The sequence below is a fragment of the Syngnathus floridae genome, chromosome 15, assembly GCF_059516105.1.
Source record: "Syngnathus floridae isolate MCC-2025c chromosome 15, RoL_Sflo_1.0, whole genome shotgun sequence".
In the NCBI taxonomy this organism is placed as follows: domain Eukaryota; kingdom Metazoa; phylum Chordata; class Actinopteri; order Syngnathiformes; family Syngnathidae; genus Syngnathus; species Syngnathus floridae.
Window position 1 is genome coordinate 10,111,464 of NC_142427.1, and position 21,924 is coordinate 10,133,387.

General features: G+C 45.8%; 1 protein-coding gene across 2 annotated transcripts; it reads left to right on the top strand.

Moving 5' to 3' along the window:
* Window positions 1–200: 200 nt before the first annotated feature.
* doc2b (double C2-like domains, beta) lies at window positions 201–21,136 on the top strand. Of its 2 annotated transcripts, XM_088397778.1 has the most exons (10): window positions 201–628; window positions 10,113–10,192; window positions 12,487–12,510; window positions 14,481–14,555; window positions 15,264–15,373; window positions 16,932–17,058; window positions 17,887–18,044; window positions 19,035–19,116; window positions 19,540–19,636; window positions 19,700–21,136. In XM_088397778.1, exons 1-10 carry the CDS (start codon window positions 343–345, stop codon window positions 19,831–19,833), a joined length of 1,173 nt encoding a protein of 390 aa, XP_088253904.1. In that variant the 5' UTR covers window positions 201–342; the 3' UTR covers window positions 19,834–21,136. The 2 variants fall into 2 exon arrangements, with proteins under 2 accessions (XP_088253904.1, XP_088253906.1); XM_088397780.1 differs by lacking the exon at window positions 12,487–12,510.
* The last annotated feature ends 788 nt before the right edge of the window (window positions 21,137–21,924 follow it).

A 21,924-nucleotide genomic window follows, 5' to 3' on the forward strand; every position in this document is an offset into this window, starting at 1 on the left:
CGCGGCGGTTCCTGTTTACCGGACGGTTGCTAGGCAGCAACATCAGCTGATTTTCCCCCCCCTTCCCCGACTAATCCCTTTGCTCTTCCCTCCTCGGCGCACACTCCTGCCTCCGCTCTGGTGCAGATAGGCGGCCAAGGGTGGAGTGCGGGGGTCTCCAAACAGGAGAGTGGGAAAGGACCCAAGGCGGGAGGGGCGGCATTCAGACGGCGGGGGTGGGGGGGGCCGCAAAGCGGCATCGCGCGTGTCCGCCCGAGAGAGGAGCTTGTCTTTCTTTTCTTTTGTTTTTGTCCCTTTCTTTCCCGTCAGCGCTGCGCTCGGCAGAAGGCTTGGACCGCATGCATGACACAACGCAAAGGCGAGAAACCCACCATCAGCATCCAGGAGCACATGGCCATTGACGTGTGCCCCGGACCCATCCAGCCCATCAAGCAGATCTCCGACTACTTCCCCCGCTACCCTCGGGGCCTGCCGCCCGTCGGGGCGCCGCGCGCCGCCCTCTGCGCCGCCACCGCCCCGACCGCCGCCTCGGAAAGTGAGGACAGCCCGGAGCGGGCGTTCGCCGGAGCCTCGGCTTCCAGGAGAGATGATGAGCCCGACGTGGAGGCGTACGACTCGGACGACTCCAGTGAGTGATGCCGCTTGTTTTCCGCCGCTTGCCAAGCGTCTCCCTGCCTGAGGGATTTTCTTTCTATTTTTTTTTTAGTCCCGTCACCTTTTCCATGTTGTCTTTCCGGCGAATGTATTGTTTGTGTGTCTGTGTGTGTGTGGCAAGTGGCCGCCTCACACACACAGACAACTGTTGCACCCGCTCACCTCATCCTCAGGAACATGCATGGCGTTTTAGCACAGCATTAGGCTGCGTGAAGTTTTTTTTTTTTTTTTTGCCTCCAGATTGACTGTGGCAGCAATCTGTAAGTGCAATTTCATCCACAGGTGAACCCTAAGTCACTCACGATGTGGGAAGCCTCCCCTCACCTAGCGCCCATCCTCCACCATACTCCACTTCATCTCTTGGAGATGATGTGCCGCTTTAGCTTTCGGAATTTATGCTCAGCTGACTGGAAATGCAGATCCCCCCCCCTCCCATCAACCCTACCCTGAAAATCAAATCAATTTTGTGACCTTTTCATCAGCATATGACCCCGTGTCAATCCCTTTGCACGAACCTGCTCAATTTAACCAGATAAATCACTTTGACCACAACTTCATTTGCAGGTGACCCGAAACCCCTCTAATGTCATCCCCAGCTGACTGTGAATCAATCAACTTTCATGGTGTCAGACCTCCTTGCAGTTTTTTTTTTTTCTTGGCGACGGGGGCTTAATGTGTGACACAAGTCCGTTAATCCCACCGCAGTGGGAGGGGGCGGGGCGTGTGGGCTTTAGAGCCGCTTTAATCCTACACTGGCTGAAAGGAGGAAGATGATGATGATGATGGGGGAGGGGGTGCAGGCAGATGTTGGATGTTAGAACAGATGCCCTGTTGCGCTACGCAACTCCACTGTCTCCCCTTTCCTGTAATTTGGGGCTGGACGGCAGTGGTGCCATAGTCTCCCCTTGGCTCCACTTTTGCCCTTAGTGTTGTGAGGATGCTCTTACGAGAGTGACGTCGGTCAACATTTCAAAACTCAAAATGGAGCGCTGAATGTTTGCGATTGCAACGAGGCAGCCGCGACCCAGATCGCCTGTTGTGGGACTCCATTCAGCATGCACGCTTCCTCTGGGACGGGGTGGGGCTGCATCCCCTGTGAGCCAAATTCAACGGGTTGCGGCGGCTAATCTGCATAAAAGCTCAATTCCGCCCCCCCACACACACACGGGACTCATTGTGACTCAACCTTGACTTTCTTAATTGAAGTGCAGCAACGTTTAGGGGGGGGGGCAGAGGCCGATTAACGGCTGTCGCCAGCGGGCGGAGGCTATCGCGTCCTCGCCGGGCTGAGGAGAAATAGCGGGCGTGTCCTGCCAAACGCACGACGCTCTCGTGTTTGCAGGAGATAAGCCTCAAAGGCGATTGTTTGGGGCTGTTGGGGGGCGGGAGGGGCTCACCGGGTGCCGGTTGGATCCCCTCATAGAAAAGTAACATTGGAGGAGTCCAATTCAAGACTGCCTGCTCATTCAGATCAACCAGAAACAACCCGATTTGACTCATCTTGACATAATCTGATTCGACTCGACTCGTACAAGACGGAGCGATTGGAGACTCGCTCGTGTCATTTGATCGCATCAAACTCCTGACTGCACCGCACACAAAAAGCTAAAGGCTGCGTAAAGATGCCACGGCAGATTAGGACTCGTCAGGCATAAACATTTCCAATTTGTGTCGCGGCTTAAAAGTGCTAAAGTTGGACTTTTTCTCAGACTGCGAGCCTTGTCAAAGCGTTTCTCTCGGTCGGCCGGTAATTGCTTTTTTCATTCAATCCGCATCTGAGAATGCGGCGTCAGTCGCGGAGGTCGCGCCAACCTGACGGTATGTGCAAATAGATCGTTTTCTCAGCCGGGCGGAATGAGACTTCTCCGAGAAGCGCGTACGCATCGATTATCGACGCGCTCGTCCGTCTCACCGGCAAATATCGCAAGACTTCACCGTCAGTTCATTTAACAAAAGAATATTACGTTAGGAAATTTAACGCGTGTGATTTTTTTTTTCCTCTACCTTGTTGCTAACCAAAACAGCAGCACCAACGTGAATATGGCCAATATTTTGGAATCACACAAAACGCACTCAGTCGACCTTCGCTTCTAATTAGAATTGAGCCTTTTAGGGGGGGGAGACAGACTGATGACGTTCTGGTGGCCAGCGGGAGACTGATAACTCAACACACGCTAGCAGCAACAAAAAAACTCCCACTGAAGCCTTCTGCTGGGTGTGTGTGCTTGGTCTCTCAAGGAAACATATGGCATGAAATGACTTGTCATCACGCTCATTTCGCTTTTCACCAAAAAACAAAGCCAGTCAAGTTGAAATTTCTGCCCAAAAAACAAATGTCACAACTGTTAACCCTCCCAGGGGTCACTCGTCAGAATAATTACAGACCGGTGGGGTCTTTTGTCCTCTAGCCAATTAATTGCGGGCGCCCGGGATTAATTGGAAATGGCCGACCGGCTAAAAAAAAAAAAAAAAAAGTCTTTGAATTACTTAGCGGACAAAAATCTACGCGGTGTCTCATTAGCGTGATCTGCATTTCAATTGCAGCAAATGACACCATTGATTTATTCCTCATGTGTAATGAGAGGAATGGCAGGAGGGATTTCGCCGGGGAAATCGCCCCGTCGAGGAGGCGTTGGGTGCGCGCAACTGTAGTTGAAGCAGCTCGAGTACTTTGCCGCTCCTCTCTCCGAGAAGTGCTCTATAAATAAAACAGACTCGCATATTCTAATGGTTCACACTTGTAGCCCAATCCAACTAAATCTCTCTTTATCCGTCGGAGAAAAAACAAATTATTAAGGCCTGTAAGTGAGCCAAAAGGAGTTATTTTATTCATGATACGTTTTTTTCTACAAAATAATTATCCGATTAATGGGTTCATCAATATTTTACTTGGCCAAATAAAATCTGGGTGACTTGCGCAAGCTCTTCTCTCTGCCTTAACAATTTAGTAACGCCTTGACGTGCCCGAATAAAATGTCTTTTATCGGCAATCAATGTCGCATTCATGGAACAAAAGCCAGCCCAGAGTATTTGCTTTGATTTGAAATGTCACTCTGCCTGTTGGCGCTTTTTTCCTTGTGTACCTGAGCCTCCCTCCCGCGGCGCCGTTGGCTCGATGGGCGCAATTGAATAGACGCCGGCGAGTGGCGAGGCTTCCGCCCACGCTTTCGCTAGCCCGCATAAAAGGCGCCATTCTTGCGTTCCTCCGCGACGTTCTTTGCTGAGGACATATCTATGCGGATGAAATATCTAAGTCCAGACTGTTCCAAACTGTTCATTTGTTATGTGTTAGCAGTAAACTAGTAGTCTTTTCAAAGCAAATAAATGTATCATTGCTAAAAGTGGCGGCAAAGCACTGGTTTTGTCTAAGGGATGCGCCTCAACTCCCATCATTATGGCCGTTCGTATTTACTGGGGCAAGGATTGCGCAACACAGTCAATCGACCGTGTGGGGGGTGAGGGAGGGGGGGGGGTTAATCAAGTGATTGAGGTTGGGCTGAAGTGCGCTCACTTCCTCTTCCCTGCAACGTGCACGTCCAAAATGGCTTCTTTCAAAGTGTGTCAGACCAAACAAGGCCATTTCGGGCATTGTGTCGCGAAGGCTTTGTAAGGGCTTGAAAAATGGAAGGGGAAAAAAAAAATTCGAAATGACGCACGCTGTTTTCAAACAGCTGTTGAATGAGGTGGAAAGAACTCGGTGGCATGTTACGGCGGCAACCCGTTTAAACATCCATCCATCCATCCATCCATGTTCTTAATAACACCGGAGAAAAAAAAATGTTGTTGCTGCAATTGAATGCACATTGTGCTGCTCCTTCTATCTTGCACACGCCACCTGGAGCGACCGCTCCATCTTGTGCGGGCTAGCGATCCACAACGCAGCCGCCCACCACACATCCTTGTTTATTTACAGCCCGTGTTTGTTTCTCTTTTGTGATAACCCCCCCCCCAAGCCAATCAAGCTATAACTCTCGCGGCGACCCCTAACCCGAAGCTTGTTTGCTGTCTGGGCCAGTGACGCCCTGATGTACTGCTTCAATTTGAAAGCGCCACGCGCTTGGAACGCCCCCAGAAGCCGTACGATGCCTCAATGCTTTTCATTTGTTTTTTATGGCCCACTTGTGCAAAATGTCGTCTTCGAACCAAAATGGCAGACTCGGCGTTTAGTTCTTTTTCCGGGCATCGTGTTATGATAAGACTGTTGGCTCAGTTTCACTTTGACTGGTGAAACTTCTCAGTGGTTCATTTTGTTTCCAATTTTGTTTAAGTTTCCAATCTCTTAAATTTGCCTCAAAATGGCTGCTTCAAACTAAAATGGCTGACATTCGAGTAGTGTTTTTGTCCTGTTATGATCGACACGTTCGCCCAATTTTATGGAGCATTTTCTTTTTCTTCGGCTCTGTGATGTCATAAACTGGTAAAAAAAAAATTCAACAAACAAGCAATGGCCCCAAATAAAAACACACGCGCGTGATTGTGTTGGACTTGGCCTCGTTAGCGTCTTGATTACTGAGATTTGCTGTCCGTGACGGCGGTGGCAAATTGTTGACAACAAAGCCCGATTGTTTGTCCGCGGCGCAAACATGAATGAATCGGTTGGGGGCGGGGGGCGCTCTGTTCAAGTCCAACGTAATTACAAAGCAGCCAGCGAGAAAAATAATGAACGGACGCTACAGTGCCGTGAAAAAGTTTGTGAACCCTTAGGATTTTACAATATATTTGCATTTTTTTAAAGAAATAACGGAGACAAGTTCACAATAGTGTTACAGAATGGTGACACATTGCCATTATGGCTGAATACAAATTAATAGGACTATATTTTAACTATAAACACACAAGAATAACAAAATAATGAAAACGCAGTTGTGAATAAGTTTGTGAACCCTTGCCAACAGTCAGAGTTAATAGCTTGTTGCACCTCCTTTAGCAGCAATGACTTCTTGCAATCTTTTCTTGTAAGTACTGACGAGTCTCTCACATCGAGCTGGGGAGATTTTGGGCCACTCCTCCCTGCAGAACTGCTTCAGTTGTCCAAGGTTTGATGGTTTTCTTTGGTGCACTGCTTTTTTCAGGTCCGACCACAACATTTCTATCGGATTTAAGTCTGGACTTTGACTGGGCCACTCCAGAACATTGAATTTTTTCTTTTTGAGCCATTCCGATGTTGATTTACTTGCATGCTTTGGATCATTGTCCTGTTGCAGCATCCAGTTTCTTCTTAACTTGAGCTTCTTTACAGACGGTTTAACGTTTTCTTCCAGAATATTTTGGTAAACCTCGGAATTCATGATTCCTTCTATGATGGTAAGTTGCCCTGGTCCTGCTGCTGCAAAGCAGCCCCATACGAGTACTCGTCCTCCTCCATGTTTTACAGTTGGGATGAGGTGCTTTTGTTGATAAGCTGTGCTTGGTCGTCTCCAAACAAATCTGTTTTGATTTTGGCCAAAAAGTTCTATTTTAGATTCATCAGTCCATAAAATGTTGTTCCAAAATTCTTGAGGCTTTCCTATGTGCTCTTGAGCAAATTTTAACCGAGCTGCAATATTCTTTTTTGATAGTAATGGCTTCTTCCTTGCTACCCTTCCATGAAGGTTATTCTGAGCCAGTCTTTTTCTGATGGTGCTGTCATGAACTTCAATTCCTTTGCTTGAGAGAGATTTCTGAAGGTCTCTAGAGGTAAGTCTGGGGTTATCAGTGACTTCTCTCACCATCTTTCTTTCTGCTCTGCCTGTTATCTTCCTTGGACGACCAGATCTTCGAAGTGAAGTAGTTACTCCATGTTCTTGGTACTTGTAAATCACTTGTCTTACAGTTGAAACATGTAGCTGCAGATCTTTGGCTATGGTTTTGTAACCTTTTCCAGATTTGTGAGCTGCAATTATTGCTCCTCTGTGGTCTGGAGACAGCTCTTTAGATCTTCCCATTGCTAGATTTGTAATGTTTGTGTCCACGCAGGTATAGCTCTACTAAATGACAAGTACATTCAGGTGAGTATACAACAAGTGTGGCTTTAAGGTCTGTCAAGTCACATGAAATTACCTGAAGTCATCTAGTATTGAAAGACATGTCACACAGTCAGTTTTAACTTCTATAGGTGGAAAGGTTCACAAACTTATTCACACCTGTGTTTTGATTTTTTTGCTATTTTCTTATGCTTCCTGTTAAAACAGGGTTTTGCAGATTTGTGTCAATGCTAACTAGCCTTGTGTCAATATCCTGTAACACTTTTGTAAACTTGTCACCGTCATTTCTTTAAAAAAAGTGCAAATATATTGTAAAATCCTAAGGGTTCACAAACTTTTTCACGGCACTGTAATTAGAATGCCATGTGGAAGGAATTGCTCGAATGCAGTAGTACCACAGAATTCTGAGTGAAAAAAATTAAAATAGGAAACATTTGTAAAACAGCTTTTGTGACTTCATGGAAATCCCCGGCAGCGCTCGTGAAAATAAGCGCGACAAATGGCGGCGCCAGGAAATAGACCGCGCCTCGGTTCATTTTCCGCGTGACCCTCCCGTCCCCACCTCCAATCTTCCGCAACCGGCCATTTATTTCCTCCCCAGGCCGATATTAAATCAAGTGCGGCCGGCCGACCGCGGCGGCCTATTTGACGGGCCGCCTCATCCGTCGGCCGGACTCGCTCACTTCCTGGCAACCAACCGGATTAGTCGCGCTGCTTTGGGGGAAGAGCCAGAGTGTGGCCAGATAGCGTAATTCGTTTACAGGCGCGTAATGCATGCATGTGGCCGGACCGAACGTGCACACGTCTGCACGGTTTTCAAGGTAGGGTTTCAAATTAGGGTTTTAAGCCGAGGCTCAGTGTATCTGACGTGGAAGCAGCCATCAAGCGCTCCAGCGTCCAAACATTGTATCCCATGTAAAAGCTTTGACAGTGGTGGCGAGTCTTTTGGGCCTTTAGCAAGCTTTTCCAGGCACAAAGTGTCTCGGCGTGTCGTCTGCGCCGCCGGAGGGAAGGCGAAATCCCGTAATGGACAATAACGTGCGTTGTGATGGCCCGATAAGCCGCCAGAGCGGGCAAACGCGCGAGCGTGTGGCGCGATTACTGTCAAAAAGCAGCCCAGCCCAGCTGCTGCTGAAAATCAGGGCGCGTGACGGAAAAAATGAAGACCCGCACTCACCCCACCCCTCCGAAAATAAAAAAACGACACTCGTTTTGACACAAGACGTATTGTCATAGGCTAGACAAGTCAAAGACCAATTTAGCAAATTAGGGTTTCAAATCTTGGTTGTGGTTTTAAATCAGGGTCGTGGTTTGAAGGTAGGCTTCCAGGAACTTCTCCGGCATTTATTTGAGGCAGGCGTTTATTTTTCTCAAGTACATGCCACCATTTGAATGCCCATTATTCCCCTCCTTGTATCAAAAAAAAAAAAAGAAAACCGCCTCAGGCCACACACTGGCATCCATTGCAGTGAAAGTGAATCATCAAGCAGGCTCCCAAAGCTGTTTCTTGTTCCTCGCCTGGCGTTGACCCACCGGGCCTCCTCCCGTCGCACGCCGCCGTCTGTTCCTCTCTCGAGGCGTTTAATAGTCGTCTGCGGGTGGCCCGTGTAAAAATACTGGCTAATGTGCTCGATGCAAAACATGTCTTGCGCTCCTGCCGTCTTTCGTTTTTTCATCACCAGCCTCATCAAGTCCGCTTTTGTTACCTCTGCTCGCTTCCTGTCAACAGAGTTCCGCCAAAAAATCAAAATAAGGTCAACAACTGATTATAATCGGCTTTATTCGTCTTCTTTTAAAGCTCATTTCAACAATTTTTTTTTTGCTCCAAATAAAGGCCCGGCGCCCGTTCGCATGGACGACGAGGCGTTCGTACGCGCAGCCTTTCCGAATACACACTTAGACGTTGACGTGATCCTCATGTCAATTCAGGGCTACAATACGTGTTGCCATGCCGCTTGATATGTGTCTCGCTACCTACGCTAACACCTCGCTGTCCTCATATCGCTAATACCGCTAAAATGCCTCTTTTATTCCTCACGGGGGGAAGGCAGGGGGGCAGAAGCTCAAGGTCCACTTGTTGTCATTTAATACACTTTACGGATCTTCCTCAGTTGTCATGGCAACACCTTTAGTGTCAGGCAATTCACGCGTCGCACTTTTTATCAGCTCACTCCGCAGGAGCCTCCGTGCCCGTGACGACCGAGGCGGTGGCAAACAACCGCGCGGCCGTGTGGTTTCGTGGCCTTGTGATCGAGGTCTACCTGTCGCCTCGACCCGCCTTGGATTACCCGCCTCGAGTTCATTCAAAATAGCCGGGTTTATTTTTAGAGATCTCGCAAAGGTGCTCGTCAAGTGCGACGGGTGTGTGATGCGGATTTGTAGCGGGAATGCTCCTCGCCGGGCTATCGGGACCATTCCGGTGGACTTCCAGGTCCACATCCGCCCCAACTGACAGTTTTGCAGCCGGTTTTTGATATTTTTAGCAGCTTTTGAGGCGATAGAATGCTTCTCCAACTCTCCGCTGAGTGCGATGAGTCACAATCACACCTGCCGGAAAAAGCAGGCGCAAATCGACACATCGACTGCTCGCCGGAAGAGTTTTTTTAGCTACATGCGGCAACAATGGCAGGAAAGTTCAGAATCAATATGACGGAAACAGATTTCAAGCAAAATCTGGTGCTTCTATGTGACTCTGTGATCGTGGAGTGCCCCAGGGGTCAATCCTCGAACCCCTGTTGTTCAGTCGTCATACATTACGGTTGCTTTGTTTTAGGGAATTATGAACTGTCAATTTTTCACAATTTGTGATAGAGGTAGGTCCAAAAAAAGCTAAACAAGTCACCTGTAGAGTTGCGAAACGTCACTTCAAACATGGCCAATGTTTGCCGATGCGTTCCTTCCTCGACCCTAATTGCGAATAACGACGAGGAGGGTGAAAATTGCGACGAAGCGGCAAGGCATGTAATTCTCGATCAGTATGCAAATGTGCGAATTATTGTGGTGGCGCTTGTGTCAAGTGCGGAGCCTGCTTTCTATTTGCCCCCCCCCCTCCCCTCTCCCCCTTGAGGTCAACGCCAGATTGTCGTGTCAAGTGTGCGTGTCTGACAAATTCTAAAACAACTTGCTTTTTCCATCTCTCTGAAATCATCTCGGCTAATAAGCAAAACAAACAACACTTTCTTTTTTTTTTAAATTAACAGATCGTGTCGTCCCACTCTAATGAGGAGGAAATAATGGGAAGCCGCAGCAAAGCAGGCGAGAAAATTGCTCATGGCGGCCTGGCATAGGCGAGCACGTTAACACTCGAGCACTTGTTCCTTCCGAGCGCACGGTGCCCACCAAAGTGTGGTCTTCTATTTGCTTCTGGCAAGACAAAGTTTGGCTCCTTGCCATATTTTTCGTTCTTTCTTCTTCTCGTAATCGCCGCCGGCGTCGCAACGCAGAAAGCTTGCAAATTGAGCAACAATTTGAATTTTGGTTTTTTTCCCGTTGCAGCCACGCTGGGAACGCTGGACTTCAGCTTGCTGTACGACCAGGAGCACAATGCTCTGCACTGCACCATTAACAAAGCCAAGGTAAGCGTCTGTCGCCCATTTGAAATTTGAAGGATGAAAAGAAAAATTCTAGTCGACACAGGAAGCCTGCCATTTTGTTTGAAGCAGCCATTTTAAGGTCACTTTGGGTCGCTCGCTCTGATATTTTGAGGTAGGGGAAAAACAATCTGTTGGTTAGCAATTTGACATTTGGTGGGGATGTCTACCAGTAGTGGACCCACAAAAAATCTATCTCCTAAAAAGCACAGGAAGTTTTGCCAATTTTGTTTTTATATTACCATTTTTGAGCTCACTCTGGTCCATCACCATGCCAGTAGCGCTACCCGGGAATTTGTTTCCATCCTGGAGTCGGCAATCAAATTGACCAATTGAGCGTGACCCCGCCCCAACTAGCCTCGGCATGCCCATTTTGTGTTTATATAAAAAGCAGACATTCTGATAACCTTTCCCACAGGCATCATTTTTGATACGGCGCAAAATTTGAAAGATCAATTGGCCATTGAAAATGTAAATTTTGCAGCAGTGACAGACTGCTGACATTTTCCCTTTACTGGTGCATAAACAGCAGCGGAGAGCGGCAGGGGGAATCGAAGCCAAATTTGCATAACGCCGCCGACACGCTTTCAATATGTTGCCCGCGTCAATATTCATACGACACCGCGTGAATATTTTTTGCGCCTTAACACATCCTGCGGCGGGAAAGACGTCTGTTTCTCATTTAACCTCCGCGGATTAAATATAAAAAAAGGAAATAATCCAACGGATAGCAGAAGGGAGGAACAAACGGGTTTCTTTTTCCCCGTAGCTTCCATTTCTGCGGCCATATCGTTTTCTCCCGCAGGTCATTCGGGGTTTTCGCCTTAGCGCTGCCAAGTCGCCGCGATGGCGCACTGATTTATAACACCTCTTTTACAGAACCTTTTGTTTCGTCTTGACAACTTGAGGAAACTGTCAGACAAGGACACCAGCCGGAATTAATTTTACGACTCCATTGACGTGGCAAACTTTTTTTTTTCCCCCCGTCTACCTTCAAGTCAGGCCATCGGGCTTACGTAACCATTAGCACGTGTTTTACATGCTAATGCGTCAAAGGCACAAAATGTTACCTCCGCAACTCGCCTTGATTAAAGCAATTACCACCCCTGCCTTCTCCGTCGCTTTTCATTCTCAGACAAATGAGGTTATTTCCACTCCCCCGTCTGGCTTTGAGTGCACCAAGGACCAAAAAAATGTCTCCTACCTTGGCGACACACACACACCACCCCCGCTAGGCTCCCTTTCTCTGGCGCTAATTAAATCAAGGCCAAATCGAGGTGGTTTGTTTGGTCAGGCGGCTTTCGGAGGAATTCGAAAACAAGGCTGCTTACACTCCGGTCCGCTTTAATCGAAGCTCGTTTATGGCGATGAAGTCGGTGAGATAACCATGGTAGACTTCTTGTGCATTTTTAAGCCGTGGCTTTTTTTTTTGTGGGTCTACTCGAGAAAGACAAACACTGATTTTAGGGGAGGTAATTTATTCTATGGCAAACCATGAAGTTTTACAAAATGGCGGATGAATTCCCTGCTCATGGTAGACATGGCCGCCAAATTGCATGCCCCTAAGGGGCAACTAGTTGGATGGATCAAGAAATAAGAGGCACCTGGGGACTCAGTTGTGTGTTTTCATGAATGAACACGTCGGGTGAGTCAGACGCTGTGTCAGCGTTGAATGGAAGGTCCAAGCTCGACCTGTTAATTCCTCGCCGCCTACGCTGCAACCTACCTTGACACGCCAGCTGCCGTCTTTTCATGAGACCCTTCCTCCTGCGGTTTGCCCTTTTGTTTTCCCTGCACGGAGAAATCACAAAATGCGCCAGGTTTTTTTTTTCTTCTCCAATTTCCCCAGTTGTAAATTGCAATTCTAAAGCCTTGATTTTTTTTTTGCTGCTGTTCTCCAAGTGTCAAGCTTGTTTGAATGTTGATTAGTTGACGTAGCATCCATGCTAATTTGCATGGCAGTTCATTTTGTACGTTTGCCTCGAGCTAATTTTTTGGCAACGATGCGGAAGGGGTTTGCAATTTGTTATTTGGGCAAAGTTTTTGTCGGTAGATTGCGATCAGAAAGTGTGCCTTAACTTTGGAGGTTCCATTTATCGTTTATTTCCCATCTTATTGTTTCTTATCTTGTGCAATTACTTTGATTTATGTCACATTCCTGTTTTCAATCTCATGACTTTATTTCCTTCCCTCTTTTCTTCCCCAACTTTTTTTTTGCATGCTCTCTGTGTTGCCATGCACACACACACACACACACACACACACACACACACAAACAGCTCCCTGTTCCCAGATACAAGAAGGTAAGCCTGCAAGATAAGCCGCAATCGTTGACTCAATCGTTCCGTCTTATCTCCACAAGCATCCCCAACCACCAGTGGACCCCGATTGACATCCCACCTCCAACTCCCGCCCTGTTCGCCCCTGACTTCCCTCATTGTGATTCCACACCTGAACCTTTCTCTATGGTCACTCCCAAACATCCAAAAATAAAAACATATCCCCAATAAAATAATCTTTTAAAAATCTGCAATGCACCGCAGAGATACGTCTCCATTACGCCTCAGCCGCCTTGGCTGCTTTGTTTTCCTTCTCAAATAAATGACTTTCCATCAACACGGCCTGTCCCCGCCCGACCGAGCTGTAACTCCTCGGCGATCGGTCGGGCCCATCTGCCCGGCTGGCGACATTACACAACGTCAAGACCGCAGGTGCTCCCCCCCCAACTCAATCACCCCCCTCAGCCCCCCCCCCCCCCAGCCTTAACCCCACGCTCCATGTTCCACAGAGGTGGCAAGTGCCAAGTCGAAATACCGGCACACAAAAATTTGCCAATAAGTCACTCAAAAAGAATTCTAAATATGTATTTCTACTCCTACTTAAGAACATTTCAATCTAAACTTTTTTTTTTTTTTTTAACTCCAGTAGTATCTTTATTTCTCCGCAAGTATAGAGCGTGAGTAAATTTAGCAGCGCTGATGGTCCTGTCGCAGCGCTCCTGTTATTTTCCGTGATTGATGCCTCGTCCGCCTCGGTGTCACCAGCCCGGTCAGATATGATAATGAAGACGTATGCCGCGCTGATGAGGAGGCTGATAGCGACACGAGGAAATCAAAGTGGATCTGTGTGTGTGTGTGGACACAAAAAAAAGGACTCGGTTTGAATCACAAATGACTGCTGAGACTCAATAGCTTTATCGTGCCGCATATTTTATTAATATGCTTTTTTTTTTAATAACTTAACACATGTTAAAAAAAAAATCACTTATCCCCTCGTTTCCCCAAACCATACGTCTCTCATTTAGCATTTGATCAATTCCACCTTTTTGAAGTGTCAGACCGCTTAGAAAATGCGGATTGAAACCGAGGCAACTTATTAGCGATTAAGCGCCAGCAGATGTTTCTCGGTCTTGCCCGCGGCCGTTAGCGACATCGTGATGCATGTCGCCCATCTGCCGTGTTGCTGCGGTCGTCCGTCTCTAATGAATCGCTAATTACGATCAAGTGAGTGTCCAAAAGCGCACGCTGATGCAGATGTCCCTTCGGCTGAAAAGTCTGTTCTTAGCAAAAGTCAATGACCATCATAAAGTACAATTATTAATTTCACTTAGTGTACTTGTATTGATTAAACTCCTGGATGTCGAGTCTGAAATTTAGTTTAAAAATTTGTAATTTTTAGGGAAGTAATTGGAAGTTGCTGCCATGTTTTTTTTTGCACGTATTTTTTTTGTGGGTCTAACCACCTAAGAAATTTTTTTGTGGAGGTGAGATCTATGGAATTTGAATTCATTTCACCAGCAGCTTTATTGACCAAGTTTGACTCCGGTTGATCTCAGCCTCTGTACGACAATTGATTCAATTAGAGATAGTTATTTCTACTCGGTTACTTCCCACCACGATTATCCAATGGTGTCGTAATGCGTATATACGGCATACATGGATGAGGATTCACCGGGGAAGGAGAGGAAATAAGGCAGCGAATGAAACGCACACGGGTCACGACTGGCGAGGAGATTGCGCTTGTAAATTGACTCCCGCTGACGCCGTTTGTCATTCGGCGTGGCCAGAATGGAAGAAATTCCAAATAAGGTTTCTTCTATTGACTCATCGGTGGTTCCGCTAATAAGATGTCAGTCAAGTTTGCCGTTAAAACCTTAACGAAGAGATAAATTTTACGCCGTCTTTTCCAAAATAAAGGCGTTGAGGGGGGAAAAAAAATCTTAATTAAAACTGCGGGTTCAAAACTATTTATTTATTTGTTTTCTTCTGGGCAGGGGCTCAAGCCAATGGACCACAACGGGCTTTCGGACCCCTACGTCAAGCTGCACCTGCTACCCGGTGCCAGTAAGGTATGTTTTCACCTTGGCGGCAAAAAAAAGATTTTCTATCAAAGGTATCTACAAAAAACTCAATCTGACTTTAGGCTTGAAAAAAAAATCCAATTTTTATTCTCACCATGTTGACACAATTTAAAAACACTATGACATTGTGACTTTTTTTTTTTAAATCTAAAAAATGAAATTTATTCTGAAAGTAGCAACAAAATTTTGTTGAAAATATGCAATTTTTTGTGTTCCGGCAAATGTGTGAGAAGATAAACGGCTTGTGCAATGACAAAAGAACACCAAGCTGCCATAAATGAATTTTGCCGTTGAAATTGAATTTTGCGACCCCCGTTCAGCATCACATGCCGGTGCGAAGGCCCCGCCAAGGTTAAGGTGCTCGTTCGGGAACACCTTGAGTTTTTCCCAACGCGCCACCTGAGCGTCATTAGACGGATTGTTGGCAGGGCGGCGCACGTTGAATTCCAATGCGCTGGCACGCCAGACGGGTGTCAAAACGATCAGAAAAAAACGAAACCTCAAATCGAGCCGACTGCATCTGCGGAATGAAGTCGTTGGCGTCATAAATCTCCCGATGGGAACTGGCAACTTCGGTTTGTTTGTTTTATATCGGCTCAAACGGTCAAAATAACACTAGAACGTTTTTTTTGTATTTCGGAGATAGTTTTAAGTTATAATATTAAAAAAAAAATAAAAAATACGTCTGTCTGGCAGGCCAATAAACTTCGGACCAAGACCCTGCACAACACGCTCAACCCTGTCTGGAGCGAGACGCTGACCTATTACGGCATCACCGATGAGGACATGGTCCGCAAAACACTCAGGTACTCCTTGCTTGACCCTTGACCTTTTGGGTTGGTCCACTCACGATAGACGCGGCTACCAAGAGACTGAGATTTTTTTTTATTTTTTTTTTTTATTCTGATTCTGGCCTCCATGGGGAGAAAAATTCTCATGAGTCACTTTCTCTAAAAACAAAACAACTTTTTTTTCTGAAGAATAATCTTTCTTTTCTCGTCCTTGTTGGATTGTCCTCAACTTCCAAATGTGGCGGTAGTCATGGAAACGGCTTTTAAACGCTTTCAAAAGAAATCCTGGGCTGCGCGTTACTTTATTTGCAACGCATACCATTATACAACCAACTTGATAAAGATAAAGGTCACACTTTGTACCTTGCGTAACATCACTGTTGCTTTTTCAACATGTGAAACAGTCCAGGTTTTGTTCTCTGGACTTTTTTTGTTTAGCTCTTTACAAATGTCAGTCACGCTGAAAAAGAAAACTCCCTCCATGGAAGTCCATTTTCATCGTTGCCATTGTGACTCACCGTGTAAAAAAAAAAAAAGAAAACGACTTAGCGGCTAATGGGATTCATTTCATCATTCAGACGGCGCTTCATTAATTGCCATCCTTATATTCAAAACGCCGAGTTGTTGTTTGAAGAGGTGGAGATTGTGGAGTCACTCATTAATTTGAGATAAGTCCATCTCATTAAATTTCATCATCAGGCTGCCGTAGGCTCCTTCGCTCTTCAATTGAGCATATGCAACAAAATGTAAAGATCCAAATGAGGTTTCTTATGATAGAAATATATTTATTAAATATTTTTTTGCAGTCTGTACGAGCTAGCTCAAATTTCTTCTTTGGTGTAGTACCACATTGCGCCACAATATTTATCGGCAGCACTGAGCTATACTGGAAGATACACAAATAGAAGAAAAACAAGACTTGGCTGAGCTCTTGGGTGAGCTACAGTCAAATAACGAAGCTTGCTTTTATTTGCTGCGAGCTGTTGAGAATGTCGTGGAGTGAATTTATTGTTTGTAGCAGCGCGGCCTTATCAACACTCTCCAAACACACTTTGTGTCTGTTTGTGTGTGTGTGTGTGTGTGTGTCATCACACGGCCGCCGTCCAGCGCTGATGAAGCCTTTTCACAAACAATCAGCACTGAGCGAAGCCCTCGCACATTTCCACAGTGCACATCATTTCTTTTGCTAAATTGAATTCAGCAGCACCTGTCCATCCGGCACCACTTCACTTGTGTGTGTGTGTGTTGTCCTTTTTTTTTTTCTTTCTTGTCATTTCATGGTAATGACGTAAAAGATAGGAGGCAAAAGCAAAGGCCAGGCGTAAGAGCTGGAAACGTACATTTGGTGCACAAATTGTCAGTGTAGTTTGAGTCATTGAATCAAATTAGAGTAGTCTGCAGTGCTAACTTGAGTCAGTGAATCGAATCATCTGACTCGCCGCCGTTTCATCCCAGTCCCCTTAACCCGAGTCGGTGAAGCCACCGTAACTTTTGTCGGCAGCATTTTTGGGCAACCCGATTCGCTCACCCGAATCACTTGAGCCGAATCATCGGAGTCGTATCCTCCTGCTAGGATTTCCGTGTGTGACGAGGACAAATTCCGCCACAACGAGTTCATCGGTGAGACGCGAATCCCTCTCAAGAAGCTGAAGCCCAATCAGACCAAGACCTTCAACAACTGCCTGGAAAAGCAGCTACCCGTAAGTAGCTCTTTTTATTGATTCGTTTTGTTTACCAGCGAGTCGGACCAAATTGATGTCAGACATTTTGGTCAGGTGCCTCGTTCGTCCGTCCGCTACGCGAGTGAGCGACGGGAAAACGGCCAGGCGGAAGCGTGTTGGCATGCCGACGTGATGTCTGAGTAGTTTCCCCGCTGTGGACGCAGGCGGTGCGGACGTGTTGCGCTCCCACGCAAAATTATGCGCAAGAGCCGGGATGCTGAGGGAAGCAGGCTGACGAACGAATCTTTTCCCACCATCAATTTCTAAAGTCAAGCGAGCACTCCTCCCCTCCTCTCCAGTGATTTGAAGTCGCCAGCTTTGCGCGTTTTCTAATCATTTGCAAACAGACGAAACTCGCTGGTCCAAATGAGTTAGCGGGCAACCATTGGAAATGGCTCGAATTAACAGAAAAAGCCTGCATTTGCACTTTCAACTGGCTTGATGGCCGGCTATCATTTTTTTTTCTTCCTGTTTGCTTTTTTTTTTCTTCTCAAAGGCTGTGTGTGCATTTTATGTCGCTGATGCGGCTTTTTTTTTTGGCAGCATTTGATTGAAAAAAATGTGGTGTGGAGGGACGGTATATTCACACAATCAGCGGCTGCAGGGTCACTCGCCGGGAAATTGCATTGCGGGGCTTCTGTAAAATAAAAAATAAAAAAAGTTCTACCGAATGAGTGGCGAGAGCTTTTGTGTGTACGATAAGAGACTTCCCATCCAACCTTATTTTTTTTAGATCACTTAAGGAGGATGAATCGTAATTTTAAACCTGGGAAAAGAGTTTTTATGGGGTTTTTTTTGTCCTCCCAGGTGAACAAGACAGAGGACAAGTCACTGGAGGAACGAGGGCGCATCATGATCTCCCTCAAATACAACACCCTCAAGTCGTGCTTGGTGGTGGGCATCATACGCTGTGCCCACCTTGCCGCCATGGACGCCAATGGCTTCTCAGACCCCTACGTCAAAACGTACGTACAAAGCACCTGGGCCCAAAAGTGTTTTTTTTTTTGTGGGTCCGGTCATGGAGGACATGCCGACTTCAGGTGCTAAATTTTCAAATTTTGATTGTTGGGACTCCATTGACAAAATATCCTTTATTACCTTAACCCCTATCACCCCAAAAAAATAAGCACATTGTGTTTTAGCGCAAGCCTCATGTTCGCTCGCCGTTCGTATCAGTCCTAATACATCGTTATCACCTCACTTCAGACACTTACGCTGAAAGGAGGTCCCATTCGTCTGTGATTACATCAAGTGGCAGAAAAGCTACAATTTCAAGGAGCGTTCTTCCTCTTCGTTTTTTTTTGTGTGTGTGTGTCGTTTTATCACACCTGAGCATTTCCTCACGCTTTGATCCGGCCAAGCAATTAATTTCCGACAGCTAGCGCAGCGTACACCTCCGGAACAAAAGCATCGGGAGAGGACCATCGTTGTCCGGTAGATTTGAAGAGCATGAAGGACACAATGACATAGGTGTCGATTTAAAAAAAGAAAAAAAATACAATTCATACAAATTTGATCATTTTACATCACAGACGGCTTTATTTTGGTGGGGTAGAAATGATTAAATTTGACCAGTGTGAATTTATTTGGGTTCTCTCGTTGGCCCTCGAGGTCGCTCGTCTGGTTTTGATGCCAAGGCAATTACGTTCGCCACCGCGTCGTCCTCATCAACGACACGCAGTGTTTATTACCTTGGGAAATTGAAATTGGAATCTGTGTGTGTCTGTAAAAAGGGCGAGAAAAAAAAAAAGAACTAATCAGCAGTGGAATGGCGCATATGGCAATGAGAGCGGGTTGCAAAAATTCTAAATACGTTTATCGGCATTTTGTCTTTGTGTCTTTTTTTTGTGGCGTCTGCCGATGTGACATAAAGGGGCAGCGTCTGCTACGAAGGGCAGAGCCACAGCTCCCCCTGGGGGCGTTAAATCGGTAATTTGTTGTTGCGCTCTTGGCAGGTACCTGAAACCCGACGAGAACAAAAAGTCCAAGCACAAGACGGCCGTCAAGAAGAAGACGCTCAATCCCGAGTTCAACGAGGTAGCAACCGCAGTGAGCCTGACTTGTGTGATTCGGTTTTGTGATGGATTGTAATATTTCACGAGGGCTCGTGATATTTTTTTTTATTTTCCTTTAACAACATTGGTGCATGTAGGAGCACCCCCCCCCCCCCTCCCCTCCCCTACCTGGCCAAATCCACTCAAAGGCCAGCGGCTTGACATTTGCTTTGACATTTTTCCCCGCTCGTATTCCGCCGTCACCTCTTGGCCTTTCCTTCCGACACAAACGTCCTAGATTGCTTTGATTTTAAGGCAATGTAGCAAGTTTGGCTTTTACAACTCATAAACAGACCAGACACTTTTAAGAAGGGCGGGGGGGGTGAATAATGAGCTTCTTGAAGAAATGGAACTGTCAGATTCGAACTGGGAACGTCCAACTAAACAGCAAACTGCTTTTGCGCAGGAGTTCTGTTACGACATTAAGTACGCGGATCTTACCAAGAAGACCCTGGAGGTGACCGTGTGGGACTACGACATCGGCAAGTCCAACGATTTCATCGGTAAGTTGGATCCCCAGCGGCCGCAAAGATCCCGATGACTTAAGCCTTGTTCCCTGACTCCAGGCGGCGTCTCTCTGGGCATCAACGCCAACGGGGAGCGACTCAAGCACTGGTTCGACTGCCTCAAGAACAAGGACAAGAAGATCGAGCGCTGGCACACGCTGACCAACGAGCTACCCGGCTCCCTAAATGACTGAATGTCCCTCATCTCGCCCTCAGACCCGACCCCGCCGTCCCAGCACATGCCTGCATTCACCTCAACCATCCTTCCTTTCATTTGTCCAATGCTCCACGTGAGCAGAATGTAGAAGTGGGCTGAGAATGTGCACCTCAGTGCTCGGATCATGTCGTGATTTCAAGGCCCCTTACCCCCCCTCCCTACGCTTTGTTGGATTTTATTTGATTTTCACGGGAGCAACAGGTGAGGTCGCGAGGGCCGGGTGAGACCCTGATGAGTTGAGGCAGAGATACACGTAGCGTTTTTTGTCCGTCACTTATTTATGAGTCTGAATGCGAGGCGTGACCTTTTGAGTGCAGATGCTGCCTTTGCGCAAAGACGTGCTAGACTGCCAGTCAAGCACCTGGCATGGTTTTCAGATTATTTTTTTTTTATACATTTTATTTGGACTCAATTGTATTTGATTTTTGATGGTATTTTATTTTAAATGTATATCATTTGGATTCTTTTGTTTTTTTTAATTCAAATTGTTTTATTTTTAATAATTTTATTTATCATTGGTTTGTTGTATATTATTTAATTTGTTTTAAATGTATTTAAATACAACTATATTTTATTGTGTTGATTTCCCCAGTTAAGTTTTTCAGTTGTAATTGTATTTTAAAGTAAGTATTTTATGTAGATTAACTGCAAATTTTACATTTTTGTTTATTTCAAGTAATTTATTTTTAGTTGCTGGTTTTATGTTGAAATCCAGTTGACTCCCATTTTAAGTTATGAACTTATTGAACCTTTCCGAAGCCTACGCTATTGTTGGCAAGCTGTTTAACATGATTTTGATGACTATTATTTGTGCCTCCCCCCCTCGCTGCTCTATATTGATCCCAATAATCACCGTCTCCTCCAATAAGCGACAGCCTGACCGACATTTACCGACTCAAAGCGACGATGTGATTTTGCAAGCAGTCTGCCTTTGTATGCAAGCTCGATATTCTGAAAAAGAAAACCAAACAAAAAAAAAATGCATGCGTCAGGTCCTTGTTTTTGTCATGAGATAACCTAATGTTTGATACTGTTTTCTGTATTTGCAAAAAACAAACAAACCAAAAAAAAAAGTTCAAATGGAATGCGCAAATGATGACAATGCTTTCTTCTGGACTCCATTTTGTACCCGTTTGGCTGCCGTGTGTGACTTTGATGTGAATTTTGTTGGTTTGTCTGAATGTTTGTATGAGTTATGATGTTAATGCATTATGTCAAATTATATTTTGATCACACTAAAAAAAAAAAAAAAAGATTAAAGTGGTTCCGTTTGCACCAAAGACCTATTTATTTGAGTTTTGGCACCCTCTATCGGTGGCGTTCAATACTGCAACCAAATGCATGAACAGCAGACAGGTGTTGAAATGGCCCAAAAATTATTTTGCGTTAGGTGGCAAAATGGACAGAAGATAGACCCTGTGGGAAAACGCTTTTTTTTTTTTAATTGTTTTTATTTGTCATTTCTGGTTTCACCTAAAAGATTCCCTGCACACCAAGGGCCTCAAACCATAAGTATCAATGTTCTAAACTTTCTGCTGTAGCTCCTTTTAGGGCCAGGAGAGCCGGGAAACTTTCTGCAAGCACACCAGCGACCCCGGGCGGATCCAGAAATAGCAAAAAACGCAAGAACAGCATTTCCCATCAGCCCCGTTTCTTGGCTGAAGCCCCGCCCTTGCCCGATTGAATGACAGGTTGTTTGTTTCGCTGAGAGCAGCTGCTGACTATTCCAGTCTGAGAGCAAACACGAGCAACGTTCAGGCAAGCAGGCAAAGAGCTGCAGCCTCTGCCGCTCAGCCATTCAGGACCTGCAACAATTGTCCCAAAAAGTAAAGGAAGACTTTTCCGTTTTGGCTGATTTTCCTTCAAAATAAGAGCTCTTAAATCATCTTAAGCGGTCTAGTATTTTTAAAGAACTAGCTCAAAAATGTTTGTAATCAATAAAATAGAAGTTATATGACTACACGAAATATAATATGAATATTGAATAGTACATTATTGTGTTAGGTGCTTACACTTTTGTTTTGTTTTTTTAAGATCCGACGATTGTCTTGTTCTATTTTGTAAACCC